The following is a 19,290-nucleotide window of genomic DNA, read 5'->3' as shown; positions in this document are numbered from 1 at the left end:
CTTAAACTCCAGATCACCAAAACAGAACTATTTTTATATTTCCCCCAAGTCTACCCTTCTACCAAACTTCCCTATTTCTGCAACCTCAGAGTCATTCTCAACTCCTCCCTTTCCCACATACCACATATCTAATCAGTTGCCAAATCTTTCTATTTCTCATTCTAAACCATCACTCAAATCTGTCCCCTTCTCTTGACTCACAGCCAGAGTCCTAATAAAGATGCTTATCACCTCTTGACTGAACTATTATAATAGTTTCTTTTTTTTTTTTTTTTAACTCTTACCTTCTGTTTTGGAGTCAATATTGTGTATTGGCTCCTAGGCAGAAGAGTGGTAAGGGTAGGCAATGGAGGTCAAGTGACTTGCCCAGGGTCACACAGCTGGGAAGTGTCTGAGGCCAGATTTGAACTTAGGACCTCCCTTCTCTAGGCCCAGCTCTCAATCCACTAAGCTACCCAGCTGCCTCCATAATAGTTTCTTAATTGGTCTTCTTGTCTCAAGTTTCTCCTTTCCTGAATCCATTCTCTATAAAACTACCAAGGTGATTTTGTGCATTAATTATGCCATTACCCCTCCTTAATAAATTTTGAAGTCTCTAGCTTCCTTCAAGACTCAGTTCAAGGGGCAGCTAGGTAGCACAGTGGATCAGAGCACCAGGCCAGGGGTCAGGAGGATCTAGGTTCAAAACTGGATTCAGACACTTCCAGCTATATGACCCTGGGCAAATCACTTAACCACTATTGCCTAGGCTTTGCCACTCTTCTGTCTTAGAATTAATATTAAAACAGAAGGTCAGGGTTTAAAAAAACCAGACTGAATTCAGGCACTTTTCTTCTGCAGGACCCCCATCTGTAATAGACTTGCCTCTAAGGTTACTTTCCATTTTACTCTATATGTATCTTGTATGTGCCTATTTATGTACACAAAATCTTCACAGTTAGATGTAAGTTCTGTGAAGGCTGAGACTATTCCTTTTTCTTTGTATCCTCAGTGTTTTGTATAATGCCTGGCATGTACCAGGTGCTTAATAAATGCTTTTTGATTGGTTGGCAGATGAACTGACTTCTTAAGTGCTGGGGACGACAGAAATTTCAGAAATGGAAGATAATCTTGTCTAACTTTTCTCTCCATTTTACTTTGTTTTTATTTTTTCTAGGTTGTAAGTAACTTCTTATTAAATTTCATAGTAATAAAGTAGTTTCAAGTATTATGACCCAGTCTGAGTCATCTAAGATCTTTGTGAGGTTCTTCCCATTTTGTTGTTGTTCAGTTGTATCTAACTCTTTTCAACTCCATTTGGGGTTTTCTTTGCAAAGATACAGGACCAACTCATTTTTGCAGATGAGGAAACTTTGGCAAACAGGGTTAAGTGACTTGCTCAGGGTCATATAGCTAGTAAGTGGATAAGGCTGTATTTGAACTCCGGCCTTCCTGACTGCAGACCTGGAGTTCTATCCACTTTGCCATGTAGCTCCCCATTTTAAAGATGATGAAATAGGACCAGTGAAGTTTTTTTTGTTTTTTTTTTTTAATTCATCTGGTTAATATTTGGCAGGAGAGTCTCCTCTTGACTCCAAATTTAGCATTCTTTATACTACAGATCCACTCTTGTCTGGGATGCCAGAGATGAGAAATGACCAAATACCATCCAATCTCATCTTTTCATCTTAAAAGTGACAAAACTAACTAGAAGACAAAATGTGTACATCAGTGTACGTGTGTACAAAATGTATACCAACTGACATTTCTGTGTACAACATACACAATGTTAAGAAAAATAACTTAAATCACCCCAATTGTTTGCCTCTTATCTAGGCTTAGTATCTGGGAAAAGAAAAAGGAAGGTAGACTAGAGGAAGGAGGAAATAAAGAGATGGTCTTTGTCCTATGTTTCATTTACAATTTGTGTCTCCCTCCTCATTGGTAGTTTTGAATGTCCTGCCCTAAAGAAAGGGTGGGGAAGTTGGCCCAAAAGCAAGAGGAAGAGAGCTTCAATTTTCTTCAGATCTTCTAGCTTCCAAGCACTTTGGTCACCTCTGGTTTCTCGCTTCCAGAGGGAAGATGGAAAAGGCCAACCCCACTTCAGACTGCTGAAAGAAAAGACTGGGAAGAAGCCTCAAAGGAATTAGCAATCTCTATTACATTCCTAACCCAAGCTTGCTACACTAGAGACTTTTGGGAATTTCCCTTTGGAGGAACTCTCTATCTTGATTGAGCAGAGTTATCTCAATCCTATTGGGGATTAAGCTCCTTCACTGTATTTTCTAGGATATATCTTCCTATGTATACCTTCTTTAACTTCAATTTTGCTATCAGTTTGGATAAATAGACTTCTTTGCTATATTCATTATGTGTGTTCATTGTGGAACTGATATTTGATGGGCAAAGGGTCAAGCCTTGAATAGAGAACTTGGAGTCCTGCTTCCCCCTATAATGACAGTTTTCAGAAGTTAGATAGAACCTGATCATATCCCCTAGCCCAGTGATGGGCAAACTACATCCCTCAGGCCAAAGAGTTGCCTTAGAAACAGACTGACAGATGAGCATTTCCTTTCCTTTGGCTACCTCTTTAAAAAGTTTGCCCATCACTGCATATATACATATGTTATGTATGTATATATATATATTGTTGGATTTAAAAATCAGTCTGGCAGTCTACTGAACTATTTCTGGCCTGGACAAGCTACCCCCAGCCCCCAAGGTTTCCCAGCACAGTCTTCCTTATCTCCCCCTATCATAAACCTAAAACTGAAGCTATCTTATCTGATGTCTTGAGGAATGTTTGTCTATGTTTGCCTGCTTTACAATATTTGCCTATTTAATGTATGTTTGCCAAATGCTTCCTGACCCTGACCCTGAAACCCCCCTCCCCAGATGCTTCCTGACCACCTGTCCCTGACACTACCTTGATAATTATGTATGTACCAACCCCCTTCCCCAAACATTTCTATATAAACTCTTGGCTGAGAATTCCAAGGGGTCGTTCAGGCATGCCTCTCTGCCTAGCGACCCTAGCTGTTATTGCTAGTAAAGAATGAGCCTCTTCTTGCATATTGCATTGTCAGTGTGATTCTTCCTTTGGCCATGAACCTGGGTTAGGTATTAAAATTTGGGTACAACAATATATGTATATAAAATACACACACATACATATCCCCTAGTCCAGTACCCCTTCTCTGAGGAGAGCAGAATGGCCTCCTATCCCATTTTTTCCTGTCCCTCATCCTGGTAGGAGTTTCAGTTTCCCTTGGAGATCAGTTGGGGGTACCTCTGAGGGAGAAGAAGCTAGGGTTATTTATTCTGACTCCATTCTATGATGTCCCCCCCATATGTTAGGGGAGGGGGAGAACCACACCTCTACAAACTAGCTACATACAGAATAAGTAGGAAAAATTGGTGTTAGTTTCCTCAACTGTAAAATGGGTATAATAGCACCTACTTCATAGAGTTGTTTTGAGAACCAAATGAGATATTTGTAAATGACTTAGCACATAGTACTTAGCTACTTAATAAATGCTTATTTCCTTCCTTTCCCATGAACTTATTGTTAGAGTTACTTTACAATAAGGATAGTTACTAAAGACATTGAAAATAAGACCTTGTATACAGCTTTTTTTTTTTTTTTATAGGAATTTCCCCTTAAAATAGGGGTAAAGGGGGCATCTGGGTAGCTCAGTGGATTGAGTCAGGCCTAGAGACTGGAGGTCTTAGGTTCAAATCCAGCCTCAGACACTTCCCAGGTATGTGACCCTGGACAAGCCACTTGACCCCCATTGCCCACCCTTACCACTCTTCCACCTAGGAGCCAATACACAGAAGTTAAGGGTTTAAAAATGTAAAAAAATAAAATAATAAAATAAAATAGGGATAAGAAAAGTAGCTGCTGTGCTGGACTCCAAGGACTTATTTTATTATTTTTTGAAAATCCTTACTTTCTGCTTTAGCATTCATTCTAAAACAGAAGATTGGTAAGGGCTAGGCAATATGCATTAAATGACACAGGAAGTGTCTGAGGCTACATTTGAACTGAGCTCCTCCCCAGTCTAGGCTTGGGGCTCTATACATTGTGCTACTTAGCTGCCCCTGCCCCCAGACTGATTTTAACTAGAATATAGAATGCCAGTGTTTGAATAGACTATAGAGTTTCTATATTGCCAGGTAGAAATCGAGTGATAATTGACAGTTTGGACAAGAATTTGTATCTTTAGGCTCCCTGAGGGTTGTCGGTACCCCTAAAAGCCCAAACTCTTCAGTCAAGGAAATAGGCAGGACAAAGGAAGATATTACTACCTACCCCTCGACCAAAGTAGAGAGAAAACAAGAAAGAGAAGGGCAGAAATACACTATCCATCCAGCTCCTATCTGGTTGCCCTGTTTCAGCCCTCTCCACTCCAGACAGTTAACAAGGTAATGACTCCCCCTGAGGAGAGGCACTTAACTGTGCTAATGAGGCTAATTAACAGACTGCCAATTAGCACCCAAGGACCTCAGTATGTATAGTGTGGGTGGGAATCCCTCTGGTAAAGATATTTCCCTGAGGGGCAGCTGGGTAGCTCAGTGGATTGAGAGTCAGGCCTAGAGACTGGAGGTCCTAGGTTCAGATTTGGCTTCAGACACTTCCCAGCTATGTGACCCTGGGCAAGTCACTTGACTCCCATTGCCCACCCTTACCACTCTTCCACCAAGGAGCCAATGCACAGAAGTTAAGGGTTTAAAAAAAAAAAAAAAAAAAGGTATTTCCCTGGAGCTCTGGAGATGATGAGAATTGGAGGGAGGATGAAGCTTTAAGTAGCGGAGACCTTCCTCATAGGCTGTGATACCCACATTCTTCATTTAATTTTCACCCTCTTAGGCCCCTTCCTTTACTCATCCCCCTCCTCAGTTATCTAACTGAAGTTCCTAGCTTCTAGGACTTTTGGTGGATGTGGTCTGAGGAGAATGATTAAAGAGGGACTGTTATCATACCTGAAGAAGAGCAATGGAAGAGAATTTATGAGAGGATAGGGATATCATTGCTGCAGTGAGACAGCTAGGCCATTAAAAGATTTCCTATCCAAGAGGTGTTCTCTCAACACAGGAGTTTAGGTCCCATCCCATCTGAAGTGGTTCTTTTGTACATTGGAGTAGTCTGGAGAGCAGGGGGCTCTTGCAAAGACTTTCCCAAGTCTTTGATTTGACTGTGTGGGTATGGTGGGGGAGAGAACAGGGGAAATTTTGTCTGTTCACAAGTTTTGTTCTGTAAGTATGTTGGTTTGTCCTAGCCCCTCACTTTCTTTTCCACTGGGGTCACTGAATCAGCTCTTTCCTCTCCTCCTGGAACCAGATGACTGATCCTGAAGCTACAGATTCACAAAGCAAGAGAAAATGGCAGAGATGGAATCAGGGGAGAGAGAAAGTTCAGGAGTTGGGAGGAATTAAAGAAGAAGTGGAAAGGTCCAACCCTTGCTGTCTCTGTCCCACAAAATGAGACTTTTTTAAAACTTTAAAAAAACCCTTTATTTATAAAATGAATATGTACTTGACATAAAGTATCTAAGTACTCAGTGTCTGTAAGCAGGCTAGGGTAAGTGATTGTGCGCCTTTAGTGGTGGGATGAACTGGGGTATTGATAGGGACTCAGAATTCTGAAGCTGGCAGCAGCTGATCAGGGCTGGAGGAAGAAGAGAAGATTGGAAGACTGGATCTTTCTTTTCTGGAATTTGAACTTAATTCAGGAAATTGAGAGAAGTAGATGATAGGTAGGAGAGAGGTATCTCTCTGCATCATTTCCACTCCACCCCTCAACCCACTCCTCAGTTGCTCCAGGAATGAGTTGAGGTTCCTAGAATGTCAGATTTAGGTCACCTGATTGAACCCCTTCATTCCACTGAGAAATGAAGTAACTAAGGCCTTGGAGCAAATGACTTGTCCAAGGTCACAGCTAGTTAGTTGGTTTCAAAGCTAGGACTGGAACCCAGGTCTCCTGCCTTTCAATTCTGTGTTCTATCATATTGTTTCTCCTTTAAGACATACCTTCCCCCTCTCCTGCAGAGTGAAGCCTTTCTGTGCATCCTCTGTATTTGTGAGAGATTTGTTTGTCCTCATTTTGAGTGTGAAGAGAGAGAAAAGATGCCAGGTACAGAATTTGGTTTTCCATAGTTCTCTCACTAGCCCCAACTCTCAAAAAAAGGGGGGGTGCGTTTCTGGGCTATGTCCATACTTCCAGGGGTATGACTCCCTCCTTGCTACCCAGCGGAGGTAACAGTGATTCTTCTTCTAGGAATTTGAGTGGAAAATGAACAAGGTGCCCTTGGATTTGAGTGAGTTCTGAACAGGCTATCTCAGGACTAACAGTGGCCAGAGGCTCTACGATCCCATATTCCCGAAGCACTCGAAGTGATCGAGTTGCATTGGATGGCAGGCAACGAAATATCTAAGGGATAAAAGTGAGGTTGTTGAATAATTTACTTTTTGTCAACCAACTCCCAGATATCCTACCTGCCCTCTTACCCCAGGGTTTTCAGTCATCAATCCCTCCCCTACTTAACTCCAGCATAGAGATTTTCCTACTTTATTCCTTGGGCCCTTGCATCCTTAATCCCCTCCCCACTCCAATAAATATTTCTCCCAATTATTCCACAAAACTATGTCTTTTTTCTTTTCCCTTTGGAGAAAAATTATTTGTGTGCATAGTCTTCTTTCTTGTATCTTTCTTCTCTGTTGTACACCTCTCAAAATCTTTTTTTTTTTTTAAAGGTTCTAAGGCAGAAGAGTGGTAAGGGCTAGGCAATGGGTGTTAAGTGACTTGCTCAGGGTCACACACTGAGGAAGCATCCCAGGCTACATTTGAATCCAGTAACCTCCTATCTCTAGGCCTGGCTCTCAATCCCTTGAGCCACCCAGTTGCCCCCTTGTAATCCTTTTTTAAAAATAAGTGATTGTGGACAGCTAGGTGGCTCAATGGATTGAGAGTCAGGCCTAGAGACAGGAAGTCCTAGGTTCAAATCTCAGACTTTCTAGCTGTGTGACCAATACACAGTACTGATTCTAAGATGGAAGGTGGGTTTAAGAAAAAAGAAGTGATTAATTAGCCATCATAGTTATTTACTGTGTTACAACAGCAGGGATCCTGTCTTATCTAAAAATTTCCCCCCATTTGGGGCAGCTAGGTAGCTCAGTGGATAGAGAGCCAAGCCTGAAGAGGGGAGGTTCTGGGTTTTAATTTCAGACCCTTGTGATTCTGGCAAAGTCACTTAAACCTAATTGCCTAGCCCTCACTGCTCTTTTGCCTTGGAACCAATTGTTGGTATTGATTCTAGAACAGAAGTTATGGGTTTAAAAAAAATTCCTTCATTGTTCTGCCCATAGCAGGTCCTTAATGTTGGTTGAACAAACAAATGGTTCCATCTTTTTTTATACCCCATCTATAAACTTCCTGCATCCACCTGAAACCTCTATTCTACTACCCTTCTGTCTCCTAACACACACTCTTCCAACCCTTTCCAGGATATACCAACCTGCTCATAGATGTTGGCATTTCTCTCAGCTGTCTTCTGCCACAGCTGGAAGAAGGTGTCACAGACAGGATCCCGGAGATCCAGTTCAGGCTGAGACTCTGCCCCCAGGACGGTGCTAAGGGGAGAAGAAGTATCAGATTTATCCCCATATTCCCACCCTGAGGAGACAAGGTCCTCTGCAGCCCTTACCTGAAGCAGTGTTTCCGGAGACTGAGGGCAAACCTCCCAGCCTGGTACTCTTCTCCATCCATAAGGGATGGCTCCATCTCAGTGTCTTCAATAAGTACTGCTAGCTCACTGTCCCGCTTCCCTAGGAGGCTGCGGTCATTGATGTTTGCTGAGCCTGGAGTGGAGCTGTCTGTTAGTGGAGGCAGTTTGAAGAAGCACTCCCTTTCCCCCACTCCTGCTGTTCCCAGTCCTCTCTATTTCTCCAACTTCTCCAGTCCCTAAATTTTCCTATCCAACTTTCCCTGTTTCTGCCCTTTACTAACCCACATCCTCACCATGGATTGAGAGCCTAGACAGGAGCTCCTGGGTTCAAATATGACCTCAGATACTTCCTGGCTGTGTGACCCTGAGTGAGTGACTTAACCCCCCACTGGCTAGCCCTTACTGCTCTTCTGCCTTGGAACCAATACACAGTATTGATTTTAAGATGGAAGATTAGTATTTCAAAACATTACCATCCTCTACATTAGTCTTTCTTCCTTTCTCTCTACCTCTACCTCAGACCTCCTGAATGCTCCAATCCTCCAGCCCCTTGACATTCCCCATCTAGCCATGCCCTTTCCCAATCTTGACCCCTGAAGCTTCCTCCCTCCATCTCCAGCTTCATTTCTCTACTCCCTCAGCTGCTTCCTGACCTATGATGACTGTCCTGTCATCGGCAATGAGCAACTTGCTATGGATGTAGATGAGCTCAGACATCAGCTTTTCACCCAGCTCTCCATGGGTTCGGAGCCCACACACTGACACATAGTTTCGCCATAATGTACCCACTGGGACATGTACAAGAAGGAGAAAGAAACACAGGAAAGAGGCAAAGATTAGCTTATGCAAAGACAACTTTAGTCACCTCTCTACCTTTTCTTTGCCTTTAGAGAACCTTTTCCCCAACCTTGCTGTTACGGGGGTATAATGGAAAGGACACTAAGTTAGAATCAGATCAGCTGGGTTTGATTTGATCTGCTATTTACCAGATTCGTGACTGAATAAGTCACTTAATTTCTCTGTGTCTATGTTTCCTCATCTATAAAATGGGGAATGATAATACCTGTACTTCCTACTTCACGAGGTTTTTATGAGGAGCAGATGAGATCTGATCATACACAATAAAGGGCTATATAAATATCAGCTATTCTTCAGACAACATGGTACCATGGAAAAGGCACTGGCTTTGGAAGCAGAGGACCTGGCTTCAAATCCTGCCACTATCATGTGTTACCAGGTACTCAGGAAAGTCACTTAATCTCTTTAGACCTCAGTTTCCTGGTCTATAAAATAAGAGGTTTCTTCAAGCTCTAACTCTATATAAGCCTATGAAAAGTTTTTATTATCCTTTGTCACTGTAGGGTAGCTAGTAGATAAAACAGTGGAGACGAACCCAGGCCTTGATTCAGGAAGATTTGAGTTCAGATCCATCCTCAGAAACTAGCTGTGTGACCCTGGGCAAGTCACATAACTTCCACTGCCTAGCCCTTACCATTCTCCTGTCTTAGAACAATAACACAATATTGATTCTAAGATGGAAGGTAAGTGTTTAAAAAAAATGGCAAACTACTTCAGTATATTTGCCAAGAAAACTCCCAATGGGGCCACCAAGACGTTGGACATGACTGAATAACAACAATAATAGTCCCTGTAGCAGAATGACTACTTTTAGATTGATACAAGATCAACAGTCACATGGAGAAATAGTCACTCTCCCTATCCCAGCTTCTCCCAATACTTCCAAATCCATCTAGGACTCTCCCCAACTACCATCACTCACTGGCAGCTTTGAGGCGATGCAGGATTGAATATTCACCACGGCAAAGAGTCCTGGGGGAGACACAAGGAGAGATGGCAATCAGGGGAAAGAGCTGATCCTGAGAAGGGGGGAAGAGTCAAGAGGAAAGGGATGGAGTTGAGAAGGAACAGGGGAGAATTTGAAGAGAGAAGGTGGGTAGGCAGCTAGGTAGTTCAGTGGATTGAAAGCCAAGCCTAAAGAGGAGAGGTCCTGAATTCAGATTTGACCTCAGACACTTTTTAACTGTGTGAGCCAGGGCAAGTCACCTAACTCCCATTGCCTAGCCCTTATTGCTCTTCTGCCTTGGAACCAATACACAGTATTGATTCTAAGATGGAAGGTAAGGGTTTGAAAAAAAGAGGAAAGAGTCAAAGAAACAGAGAAGGGAAAAATTAAGGAGGGGCAGGTGGTTATGTATCTGACCTGTAAGTGAAGTGCAGAATAGCTTGGATAGAATTTCCACCACCTGTGGAGATATCGCCTTCAAACCCAGGGAGCAGGGGGAGTAGCACATATACCCGAAACCGCTGCTGTTGCCTGTGGAAAGGGGTGTGGGGTCAGAGCTGGACACCTCTACTTGGACCATACACTCATCCAGAGTCCCTTCTGTACTGTCTTACTTGTGGGCTCTGAGAATCCTTTCCACAATAGCATCTCCCACTGTGTTCAGAACTGTCCGTCCATCTGAGCAGCTGATGAAGAACTGATTCTGGTAGAACATGGGGTTTAATGGGTGAGCAATAGGGAATAAGTAATACAGCCCACCTCCCCTAATTCTCTAGTTCCCCAATCTCTGTCATCCCCACTCAGTGATACTCTCTGAAATCCTGGTCTCTTGTTCTGGACAAAACCCTAATTCCTCACTTTAGCCCCACCCACCTCAATGTAGATAAAATGACGGCTCTCCCGAATAGTATGTAGGTATGCATTGAGGATGGAGCTCTCAGAGGTCCCAGCTGACCAACGATCTATTGATCGAAGGACCTAGGAGACAAGAAGGAAGAAAAGGAGGTCCACGAACTTTGGGGAGAAGACTTACACTCTGAGGAAGGGGGCCGTCTCACCTGTACAGTAACACATTGCCCTCCAGGGAGAGCAAATGGTAACTGGTTGGCTGTGCTGGTTGACTTGGGTAGCAGATATGGGTATGGAGGGATTTTGTACTTGGCCTTTGTGGTCTAAAATTTGGAGACGGGAGAGAGAGTCAGTGGAACTAACACTGGCCTCCTTTCCCCCTCCCTCAGATTAGCCTTTTTTCCAGGTGAAGGGAAACCTTGGTAAAATTCCAACGCTGGATGAAATGTCGAGCAAGGTCTCGTGCTGCTGACCCGTGGACAACAACCCCCACGTCTCTCCATGGCATCCGGGGCATTGACTCTCTGTCAATAAAATCTGGGGAACCCCAAAGGATAGAAATCAAAGAGAGGGCCCTGAAGCCAGTTTCTAGACATACATATAACAGAGCAAGAGGGACAGGGAGATTATGCTTGCTCTAGAGAAGGTTGCCTTGATCTGAATTTTAGTCTTGGGGCTATAGAGGAGAAATCTCTCACCCTCAAAGGGCCGGTCCAGTTGTACCCAATCCTTGGTGATGAAATTGCTGTAATCCTTGCCCAGCCAGAACAGTTGGTTGTGGGAGAGGTCAGGGGCAACAGGAAGTCTTGAGCATGGGCTGGGCAGCTGTGTGGGGAAAGACCCAGCCCAGGGGGGCCATGAGAAACCCAGCCCAGGGACAGGGTCATAGGAGCCAAAGCCATGGAAGAGGTGTAACCAGACAGAAACTGGGAAACATAAGACAGAGACACTAAGAGAAAGGAAAAGATACAATAAGAGATGAAAAAAAAAAGAAATATTGATGTTCCCACCCTCCTGCTCCAAACATCCCAACCCAAAGGGGCAAAAAGACAGAAAGATGGGCCCTAAGATGTGATGACATCAGAAGGGCTCTTGGATTGAATTGCCTGCCAGCACTGGGAAGGGGTAGGGAAGGGAGGGAGGGAGATAAATCTGTTCATATAACATAGGAAAACTTATGTGAAAATTTCTTATTATATGTAATTGGCTAATAAATAAATAAGCAAAAGAAGGGATCTTAGAGAACCAGAAGGTTGAGAATAGGGGTGATCCTTGATGACAGGAGAGGACTACATGTGCAAACAGAGAAGGAGGGTAGAATTGGGAAGGACAAGGTGGAGTTGGGCTTCAAGATTAAGAAAGGAGGTTCAGGGTCAGGGATCACCCTAGGATGATGATGGCAAACCTATGACATGCATGTCAGCACTGACACACATAGCCATTTTCAATGACATGCGGCCGCATACAGAGAAGTATGGGGCCGCATGCCAAGGATAAAATATTTGCTGTAGTGTAGTGTAGACACTCTGTGCACTATAGATGACAATTCTACCTATATTAATTTACCTATTTTGGTTTATTAAATATAGTTATAAATTACAATTATACATTTTTGTTATTTAAACTATAAATATCACAGAATTATGGTTTTTTTTCTCAAAGTGACACATCACCTGAGTTATGCTTGGTTACTGGTGAATTTTGACACACCAAGCTCAAAAGGTTGCCCATCACTGCCCTAGGAGGAGAAGTAGAATGTGTGAGTGTGAGGGGAATGCCAAGTAAAATTTACCTGTGGGGTGGTAGTTCCATTATAGCCCTCTAGGTCAGTGATCCGATAGTGCAGATCATCCCATCGACCATAGGCAAGGTCAAGCCCTCCCATGAAAGCCACGACTTGGTCCACAACCAGCAGCTTCTCGTGGTGGGCCCATAGTGTCACATTGTCTGGGTGACGCATCACCTGGAAAGAGCAGGAAAATGAGAAGAAAACAAGATTTGGGAAGAGATAGGATCTCAAAGAATGCTTTGGGGGAAGTAGAAAAAGCTACATTGTTTATGCTAAGAGCACTGTTCTTGTAGTCAAAAGACTATGACTATGGGCAAGTCCTTTAACCTATTTGAAAATCAGTTTTTTACCTATACAATGAATAATAATCATGCCCTCTCCCCAATGTTGTTTTTTTTTTTAAACCCTTACCTTCCGTCTTGGAGTCAATACTATGTATTGGCACCACAGCAGAAGAGTGGTAAGGGTAGGCAATGAGGGTCAAATGACTTGCCCAGGGTCACACAGCTGGGAAGTGTCTGAGGTCAGATTTGAACCTAGGACCTCCCATCTCCAGGCCTGACTCTCAATCCACTGAGCTACCCAGCTGCACCCCCCCCCAATGTTTTTTTTAATTTTTATTTTGAATATTTTTCCCTAGTTACATATTTCATGTTCTTTCCCTCTCCCCCAAAATCCCCCTAACCCCCCTTAGCTAACGCACAATTCCACTGGGTTTTACATGTATCTCCCCAATGTTTTGAGGAAGGTGTTTTGTAAAGATTAAAGTGCTATAAAAATGTGAATTATGATGATTTCAACATGTGGGCTTGAGGAAAATGGAAGTTAGAGACAAAGAAGGAGTGGACATGGTGAAGTCAGGAATAAGGACCAGGGGAGGACAAGAAAGCCAAGGGATGGGGGGATCACCTTGACATTAGGGTGCAGCTGCATCAAAGCCTTCTTGCTATAGCCACTGTTGATGCCCAAGGCCAATTCCACTTCCTTAAACAGTAACACAGAAATCCGAACACCCTCCTCCTAGTTGTGGTGGAATGGGAATCAGTTGTCAATGGAAAATGCTTTGGAAACCATTCTCTTGCCTCATTCATTTTGTTCTCAACCTTTGGCTCTCCTGTCCACTGTCCCTTTTGCAGAGCCTCAAAAGCTCTGACTCCAATAAATTCAATTGAACAAATATGCATTAAGCTTCTACAGTGTTTGGGGAATCCACTAGATTTGGGGGGTATCAAGATGAAAAAGTGACACAAGCCCAATTGTGTCACAATCCTCCATATATACCAGTGATTCCCAAAGTGGATGCCACCACCCCCTGGTGGGTGTTGCAGCGATCCAGGAGGGCAGTGATGGCTACACTTTTTTTGTATTACATTCTATTCTGAGTTCAATAAATAGTTTCATAAATTCCAGGGAGCACTAAGTAATATTTTTTCTGGAAGGGGGGCAGTAGGCCAAAAAAGTTTGGGAACCACTGATATATACTAAATAATCTTGTAGAAAGTTACCAAATAGGATTTAATACTATACTACTACATATAAACATCATACCCCACAGATGAAAACCAAGATCCAAGGAGGAAGAGTGACTTGTTTAGGTCACACAGGTAATAAATAGCAGAACTATAATTCACACCCAGGTCCTCTGACATCTTATCCAATGTACAAATTTGGTATAATGTGATGGGGCAAGAGAGAAACTCAGACACGGTACCTTAAGAAAATCTGAGGAGGATTTTTATTAATCCCTTTCTGTGAAAGACTCCTATACTATGCAATGAATAGTCCAAAGCCTGATCACCTGGACAGTGCCAGGTGTTCTTACCCTATCCTCATGCTATAAGCACTTCCCTCCTATAGGCTTTGTCCCCTTTCTGTGCCAGTCCCAATCTCCTCCTTACTGCCTTCTTTTTGAGCATAACATCCAGTCTCCAGTCATCAGAATGGGCTGGACGCTTCAGATAAATTTCAGGACTCAACCTGGGAATAGGTAAAAATAGAACAAGTCAATACCTTGGAAATCCCAAAGGTCCTCCCCCATTACCCTCTGGCATCTTTGACTCCTTGACTAATCTTCCATCTGATCCAGCCTTATAGTCCCTATGCTGTCCCCTGAACCAGCTCTCATCATAATCTCTTCTCCTGAAGTCTACCCAGATGTTCCACAGTCCTCTGATTACCATTACTCACCACCAATCTGCAATGAAGATTTCCTCCCTGGCCTGAAGAATGGCATCAGCCACAGCTGCAAAGTAACCAGCTCCATTTACAAACCTGGAGGAAGGGTGAGGAACAGAGTGGAAATCAGGGGATCCAGAAGGCAGAAGAAAGGGTCATGGAGGGGTCAGATGGGGCGGGGTGATAATGGACTAAGGAGACAGGAGAAAGTCAAAGCGGATGGGACAGAATAGAGTGGGATCAGAAACTGGAGAGAAGTCAAAGAAATATGAGATTAGGAGAACAGGAGACAAGAGAAAGGAGAAAGAAAGCAGGACATCTGATCAGAGAGGTCTGAAAAGAAAGAGGAATGGGGACAGAAAGAAGTGGGTAGAGGGAAATTAAGAGGTGGTCAGAATTCGGTTAGAGATCAGAATGAGGAGGAGGGTAGAGAGAGGTCAGAGAGAGGTAGAGAGAAGACAGAGAGGGTAGAGGGAGGTCAAGGAGGGGTAGAGAGAGGACAGAGAGAGGGAAAGGGAGATTAGAGAGGGTAAAGAATAGTAAAAGCAGATAAAGGAAGGTCTTACCATCTGGCCATCGTTCCTGGCCTGAGTGGAGCATAGCTCTGGTGTCTGTGTAGTTGTAAAAAGTCACGACCCTGACCCTGAGCTAGTTCTGTGATTTCCTGACCCCACCATCGAGCCTGCCGGTAACTGTTACACTTGAGGATCAGGGACCTAGGGCAGTGATAAAAACAGGGGCCAATTACTGATGCTCCCAACTGCTGTCTATCATCCTCTCTGCTCCAGCTCTATGTCTCTACTCCCAGAAAACAGTTCTTCCCTTTTAAGCCGTGAAATGTGCAAACAGGACAACATATTCATCTTTTGAATCCTCATCTACAACTCTATCTCTGTATCTATGAAGGGTAGGGGGCATCTAGGATGTGGAGATGAAGATGTTCTTACCCTATGTAGAAAATGTACTTCCACCTCCCATTCTGGACCAGGCTCAGAAAATAGTCTCAACTTTTGTTTATGCCACTAATCTGGGGCTGGGTATATGATGGACAATATACATTAATGTAAGAATTAGGGAAGGACACTCTTTTTCCCTTTAGTCTGTGCACCAGGTTTCCCTCAACTACTCCCATCCTACCTGTCTTGGCTGAGTCCTCCTAATATCCCTATGCCCCTTCTACTTTTATTCACCCAACTTCCCCAGATATGTGACCATGTTCTCCAATCTTTCCCATTCTTTGTTGGCATTGGTCCCTGACCTGTGAGAAGTGTCGATTCGGACCCCATAACGTGCTTCTGTGCTTTGTTTCCCAACCTGGACCTCAAATTCAGGGTCAAAAAGCTGGACAAAGGAGATAGAGCCTGTCTCTGGGCGCATGTACAACAAGAAGGAGTCTTTTACCACCAGCCACCTGGAGGAAAGAATGAGTTGTGATTAGTGACCCAGGAATCTGATCAGTCCCACCTTGACCCCAGCTTTATTATTAACTGTTGCTCTCAAGCATACTACATAGATGTCTGGTCACCTAGCCCCCATTTCCTTCATGGATTTATTGCCCCACTCTCCTCTTCCTGCACCCTCAGTGACCCACACATCTGGTCCCTCAATTCACCTCTTGGACCATCGGTAACAAACTTGACCTCGGCCACAGCAGGTAAAACCAGGAACTCGGTGACCTCCTGAGCGTTTTCGAATCAAACCTTCCCTGTGGGGGCCACAAGTTAAAGAGATTTACTAGTCCTAGAGACAGGAGTTTCCAATACTGTTCCAGCTGTCCAAGGTGGAAGGAGTGGGGCACCAGTGGTTAGGGTATTTTTGGGAAGGGAGCAACAATAACAAGGTATGAAATGGGAGCTAGTAGACAGGTAGAATGATAGTGTTAGAAGTGAAAGGCCCTCAAAAATCATTTAGTTTAACTCCCTCATTTTACAAAGGAGGAAATAGAAGCCCAGAGAGAAGTGATTTATCCAAAGCCACAAAGAAAGTTGGTGGTACTGGAAGCTGTGAGGGTGTCAGGGTTACTCACAATCCTTTGGGACCAAGGTCAGGTATGAAGGAGAAGGGACTGACCTCTAGAAACTCTGTCTAATAAGAGGAAGAAAAAATATCAGAAGACCCCAAAAATCTAGCTTTGTTGGAGTCCAATTTCCAATGCCCTCAGGATCTAGACTTCTGGCCTCCCAACACCCACTATCCTTATGGACCAAAGCATCTGTTCCCTGGCTTTTAATGCCCTCAAGGATCAAGGTTTCTGGCTCAGGGCCACCTCACCATGGCATGGTAGTTGCGGTAGAATGAAATGGCCAGGAGGTGGTTGAGATAATTCTCTAGGTATTTCTAGAGCAAGATAAGAAAGGGAAAAAGATGTAGCTGAGAGAAATTCCCATACCAAGGTTTTGCCAGGTTCACTGTTCCCTTCCTTGTCTCTTGCCCCTACCCCCAGGAAAGTTGTCAGACTATACCTGTTTGCTGGCTCTGTGTCTGGAGGAGCCCTCAGAACCTACTCTGGGCAAAGAGGGAATTTCCACCGTAGCAGCCACTTCTTGGGAAGGGGAATAGGCAACTGCAAACCTGGTGGTTGTAAGGTTGTAAGGGGGTGGTGGTGGTGGTTATAAATCAAATAGGGACTGGGAAGAGACATCATGTTACTTGAGTCACTGAGGAGAAGTGACTGTGCCAACATTTCTAGGTAAGGAGGGTTAGCAGGATGTGGCTACCATGGCCTTGGTCTTGAGGCCCTTTTGGTAGGGGTGGGAGGATGGAGGGGTTTGGGGTAGTAAGCCTGGAATATGGCAGGAGTAAAATTGGGCATCCAGCCACAGTTGAGTGTCTGTCATAGAATCAGGAGCCCGTAGGAGGTGGGATGGGGTGGGACAGTAGAGAGGAAAAAGAAAAGGGCTTGAGCTTTCTGAGAAACTGAAGATGGTCCCATCTTCTTCTCACCGGGCCAGAGGAAGGAGACTCATCAAAACTTTGTGTCTCAGCAGGTCTCTATGAAGTTCTTGGAAATTTCGGAATTTCTTCTTTGTTGTCCACGTGAAATCACCATGAGAGAGTTGGACAGAGTAAAGTGTGCTCGTGCCCACCTTTAGGTTCCAAGTGCTGGGTGTTAGGTTCTTTCTCTCCTGGGTTCCCCTCCCCCAGCCATATACATAACTACCCTTTAACCCCTCAAGTATCCAAGCATTTGGCCCCCTAACCTTGGATCCACTGGTGTATCTCTCAGTGCCTACGACTTGTGCAATAACAGGGACTCCAGGGGCAAAAACTGTGGGATGATTTCTCAGGGGCTGAAGGTTATAGATGGTCAAAAAGTGATGCATCCGGTCAGCTGGGGGGGATGGAGGTCAGAGGAGCTTAGAGCACTGTACCCTGACCTCCATATTTTTCCCCATGGTCCCCACCCTCAGATCCCTTGCTTCCTCTTCCTCTTCCCACTCCTATGAATGGATGCAGCCCCTATGCCCTGTACTGCCCCCATTTCCTGTCCAGATTACCTGGATCTTCCCCTTCTTTCAACGTGTCCAATTCATCTGGTTCCATCTGGAGCTGCCTGGAGTCGAGGCCATCAACTCCAGGGAACATTCCCTCTGGATTTGACATCATACTGGATAGCAGACCAAGAGATCTCAGGAAGGTGGGGTTGTTCCCTCAAGACTTCTGGATTTCCAGACTTCCTTCCTCCATTAAGCCCCTCTTTCAGACTGACTCTTCCTTCTCTGATCCCGATTGGATATTTTCCCCCTTTATTGCTGGTCCTGAACTTCATCTTACTCTGAATTCAACATTCTTCTGCTGCCCATTCTCTTTAACCATAACCTTGACCCCCCCAAATTCTGGTCTCCTGTGCTGATCCAGCCCCAGCCCCCTCCATCTCTCTCCTTCCTTCTCACCACCCACTTCCCCAGTACCCATTCTCTTAACTCTCCTAGGGAAGAGGGGGAGGGGACAAGAACGTGAGAGAAGGCACAGAGCCCAGCACAGGATGTCTCAGAACTAGGGTAGAGAAGGGGCCCTGGGAAAGAGGGGTGGGGGAAGGGGGAAAGCGGAGGAGCAGCAAGAAGAGTTGCTGAGGGGCAAGTGCCCCTGGCATAAGGCAGGATGCCAGGCAGGGGCTTTCAGAGGCATGGAGTGAACACGAGACATGGATCGGGAAAGGGTGGGGTATGGCAATCAATGAGGAAGTCGTGCTTTACCTCCCAAACTGGGAAGGGAGGGAAATCCTGAAGTCTCATAAGCGCAGCTGGGCCCCTAGTTCCAGTCCCCCCAGGACCCCTATTCCCTCACCACTCAGAGTCAAAACTGGATGCGGGATGCCAGCAGATCAGGCGCCCGAGCAGACATCCTGAGCGGGACTTGTTGGGCCGGACCGGGCCCGGGGAGCAAATGGGGATGATTACACTGGCCTCACCCTCCAGGGCGGGACAGAACTTGGGAGTCAGAGGGGGCGGGGCGCTCTCCCCCGAAGCCTCACCTCCTTGGAATTCTCGTTCGTCCTGTTTCTTCTCTCCTCCTGGGCCCTCCATCTCGTGGGGAGGACCGCAGTAGTGGGGTGGTGGTGGAAACGGGGTGAGAAGTGCAAAGCAGAGGGAAGAATGAAAGCACTTGCCCGCATTTCCGTATGCGGCTTTGGATATCTGTCTCCGTACAAAGTTAAATTTCAGTATCTCCTGACATTCACCCCTCAAACCTCCCCCACTTCCTTGGACCCCAAAGGAAATCCTTAAAGTATTTGGATTAGGGGAGTTGAGAAGGAACCCTCTTCCTCTACCTTCCCCATGCCTTATCTAACCCAAGGATGCACTCCGCCTCCGCCCCCTCCCCATCTATGCTGGAGCCTATAATCACTGAGGCGCCTGTCTGAGGTTAAGTGGTAGTCTGGCTACTGAAAAGGGGGGTTCTGGGACTGGCAATAAAAATGCCATCCTAACGTCAAGCTCCCTCCTCCCCTCCAGCCCAACACTCCT

At 44.9% G+C, this 19,290-nt stretch overlaps 1 protein-coding gene across 1 annotated transcript; it reads right to left on the bottom strand.

Annotated features, from left to right (window-relative positions):
• Nucleotides 1-5,470: 5,470 nt before the first annotated feature.
• Nucleotides 5,471-18,692, bottom strand: PLD2 (phospholipase D2). Its single transcript, XM_044673166.1, has 25 exons — nucleotides 18,611-18,692; nucleotides 17,821-17,930; nucleotides 17,524-17,654; nucleotides 17,267-17,409; nucleotides 16,786-16,894; nucleotides 16,595-16,660; nucleotides 16,350-16,408; nucleotides 15,936-16,028; nucleotides 15,582-15,734; nucleotides 14,890-15,039; nucleotides 14,336-14,419; nucleotides 14,047-14,125; nucleotides 13,058-13,168; nucleotides 12,152-12,322; nucleotides 11,058-11,184; nucleotides 10,778-10,896; nucleotides 10,569-10,682; nucleotides 10,384-10,488; nucleotides 10,125-10,213; nucleotides 9,928-10,041; nucleotides 9,487-9,536; nucleotides 8,360-8,494; nucleotides 7,686-7,839; nucleotides 7,497-7,611; nucleotides 5,471-6,412 (listed from the first exon to the last, which is right to left on the bottom strand). The coding sequence occupies exons 2-25, from the start codon at nucleotides 17,927-17,929 to the stop codon at nucleotides 6,188-6,190; spliced, it is 2,805 nt and encodes a 934-aa protein (XP_044529101.1). The 5' UTR covers nucleotide 17,930; nucleotides 18,611-18,692; the 3' UTR covers nucleotides 5,471-6,187.
• Nucleotides 18,693-19,290: the final 598 nt, after the last annotated feature.

This window comes from Gracilinanus agilis, chromosome 4, assembly GCF_016433145.1.
Source record: "Gracilinanus agilis isolate LMUSP501 chromosome 4, AgileGrace, whole genome shotgun sequence".
In the NCBI taxonomy this organism is placed as follows: Eukaryota; Metazoa; Chordata; class Mammalia; order Didelphimorphia; family Didelphidae; genus Gracilinanus; species Gracilinanus agilis.
The sequence above is the reverse complement of the archived record's forward strand: the minus strand, read 5'-3'. Positions and strand labels throughout refer to the sequence as shown.

Bases quoted from the DNA above. Each gene is read 5' to 3' on its own strand.
- PLD2 (XM_044673166.1), bottom strand. From the start codon at position 17,929: ATGATGTCAAATCCAGAGGGAATGTTCCCTGGAGTTGATGGCCTCGAC. The intron at 14,420-14,889 runs GTAAGACCTTCC...CCCTTCCTCCAG, and splicing joins CCAGGAACGATGGCCAGATG to GTTTGTAAATGGAGCTGGTT. The intron at 9,537-9,927 runs GTCAGATACATA...TGTCTCCCCCAG, and splicing joins ATTCTGCACTTCACTTACAG to GACTCTTTGCCGTGGTGAAT.